Source organism: Penaeus monodon, chromosome 40, assembly GCF_015228065.2.
Source record: "Penaeus monodon isolate SGIC_2016 chromosome 40, NSTDA_Pmon_1, whole genome shotgun sequence".
NCBI classification, from domain to species: Eukaryota; Metazoa; Arthropoda; class Malacostraca; order Decapoda; family Penaeidae; genus Penaeus; species Penaeus monodon.
In genome coordinates this window covers 10,468,759-10,471,881 of record NC_051425.1, presented here as the reverse complement: position 1 = coordinate 10,471,881, position 3,123 = coordinate 10,468,759, and the positions used below count along the sequence as shown (strand labels likewise).

The window sequence follows — 3,123 nt, the reverse complement described above, 5'->3', positions numbered from 1 at the left end:
GGGGTTTGGTTTTTTGCCTGAAACTGGGCTTTCTGGCATTTATAAAAGGGCATAAACCCACCAAATCTCTGCACAGTGCATATGCTGTGTCGTGATGTTCTGCCTGAAGTGCCTTTTCAAGGGGAGTCTCTTCTCCTGAAGTGCGATGAAAGCACAAATCTTCTTGACTCATCATCTGACAGGTTAAGGAAAGGCCAAGGCCAGCAGCCTCCAGAAGCTGTTTTTTCACTTCACCAGCTTTCGCAGCAAGGTCTCCTTCAAACGTCAGATGTGCTTCATCTCCGATTTCCATGACTTGGGTTTTCAATTTATTTATAAAGGAAGCGATCGGATGATTGTGACTGCTGGCTCTCTCCTCTTCATCGGTTAGTCTGTCCTCATAGGCCTATAATAGCAATGTATATTAGGTTTTATGAGCAACCTTCCACGTCTTGAACAAATGTAATGTTATAGGGTAAATAGTATCTATGGATTAAAGTTTTTTTCTTTCTTACAGATTCTTAATACAAATGTCCGTTATCTATAAGATTATGTCATGAAAATCAAACACTGATCTTACCTTTCTCATGATTGCTGGGAATAAAGCAGGTTGTCCAACCATGTGATGGGATACCTCTAAAGAAGTTAGGTGGGAAACATAATAGTTACACAAGGGAGCTCCGGCTGCTAGAAGCAAGAACACCGCATCGCGGTGTCTGTAGCGAAGAGCTTCTTTCAGAGGGTCCTTTTCGGCAGCCATCGGGAGTGTGGGGACGTTCTCCATCAGCAGCTGCATCATGCGGAACGTGTTTCCTTCCTGGCTCGCCCTCACTAATTCGGGGAATTTGCTCTTGGCGAGTTTTCGATTGATCTCCCCTCGTGCCTTGCTCTCCTGGGTAGATAATGTATAATCATTATTTAGCAATACTATGTAAATGGGTCATAAAAGGTTTATGGAATATTACATTTCCAGGTTTTCCAATGCTTATAAAGAAATGACTATCACATGCACACATACGCTGTTACACAACATACACAAAACACACACATACAAACATATGTCTATGTCTTTGCATAAATATAGATAGATAGATATATATATATATATATATATATATATATATATATATATATATGTTCATATATATATATATATTATAAATATAAATATATATGTTCATATATATTATATATATTATAATATAAATATATAGTTATATTACATATTATATAAATATATTGTACCCTATATCTATAATTACATATATATTATATATATATATATATTATAATATATATATTTATACCTACATTATTACATTATGTGTATATGTATATATATAAATATATATATACACTATATTAAAATATAAAATATAATACATTTTAATGTATATGTTATATATACATGTATATAAAAATTATATATATATAAAACAAAAATATACATTATATGCATATGTATATAACATATATATAAAAATATTATGTAAAATATATATATAAATATATCTATATATATAAAAATTTATATCTATATAAAATAAATATATCTATAATATAATACATATATTTGTATATGTTATAATACAAAATTATAACAAAAATATAATATTATATATATAAATATATATATAATTATACAATATGTGTAATGAAATTATATAACATAAATATAAATTTTTATATATAATTAAATATAAAAAAACAAAAATGGTTTTAATGTATATTTACCTATATATCCCTATATATATAAATTATATTTTTAATATCCCTATATGTGTTATGTTTTTTTTATACATTTATATACATATATTATATATATATATATAATATATATTATATCCCTACTTATTTTGTAATGTTATATATCCCAAAATAATATCATATATATTATACATTTTATATATATACATTTTATGTGTATATTGTTATATATCCATATAAATTTTAGATATATTATTTATATATAATCCCATATTTTGATATGTATATATATCATATATATAACCTATATATAATAAAATATACATAATGTGTATATTTATATATAACAAAATATATACTTTTATAAAAATATTTATACATATAGGGTGTATATGTATATAATAAAATTATTTTACATATAATATATATATATAATAAATATACATACATATTTTAACATATAGTGTAATTGATATATATTTTATATATATTTTTTAATAATATATATATATTTGTATTATATACTATATAATATTATATATATATATTAAAATATATATATCTATTTTTGTATTTTTTTTCTTTTTTTAAAAGGTGGGTTTCATGTCGGGACCCGCCGTTTTCACAGCATGAATTTAAATTGTATTTTAAAATGTTGTGATGCTCTTGGAGTGATTACGGGGTAGGGCCCCCTTTCCCCTTTCCACGGGGGAGTGCCGGTGTTTTCCTTTTAGGTAATCATTTCCTCTATTTATCCGGGTTGGGACCCGCACTTTTTTTGAAACCTGCCATCCCGGTTGTCTCTTTGCGGGGGAAATTTGATTGGGGCCCTTTGGGGCCCGCCTAGAGACTCACCCCCGAGGGATCCCTGGTTTGGGAAACGAAGGGTGGGTGCGGCCATGCGCCCCCCTCGGGGTTGGCCCCTTGATGATGAGGGTGGGTTATATATAATATTATAATATATATATATTATATATAGTATATATATATAATATATTTTTATATTATAAATTTTATATATATATATTTATATATTATATAATAAATATTATATATATAATATATTATATATTTTATAATTATATATTTTATATTTTTTTTATTTTACTAAAAAAAATATAAAATATAATTTTTAATATTATATATATATATATATTTATATAATAATATTTTATATATATTATATATTTTATTATAATTTGTGTGTGTGTGGGGATAATAAAAAAACCCCTCTTCCCCTGTTTTTATTATGGGAGAAAAAACCCCCCCAATTTCAAAAAACTAAATTTATTTAAAAAGAGACTACAAATTTTGAAATCCTCTGGTTCCATCCAGGTCGAATCTAGTTTTTTGGGATTCTGGGTTTTTAAAACCAAACCCCACAAAACAAAACACACACACACACACCCAAAAAACACAACACACCAAACCCAAACA

At 26.9% G+C, this 3,123-nt stretch overlaps 1 protein-coding gene across 1 annotated transcript in view; it reads right to left on the bottom strand.

Annotated features, from left to right (window-relative positions):
* The window catches only part of LOC119597989, a 24,957-nt gene that overhangs the window by 692 nt on the left and 21,142 nt on the right, over positions 1-3,123 (bottom strand). The window contains exons 2-3 of the mRNA XM_037947646.1: positions 560-871; positions 18-385 (exon numbers count right to left, since the gene is read on the bottom strand). Coding sequence (XP_037803574.1) covers positions 18-385; positions 560-778 — 587 coding nt within the window. The 5' untranslated portion in view covers positions 779-871. The remainder of the gene's footprint in view (positions 1-17; positions 386-559; positions 872-3,123) is intronic.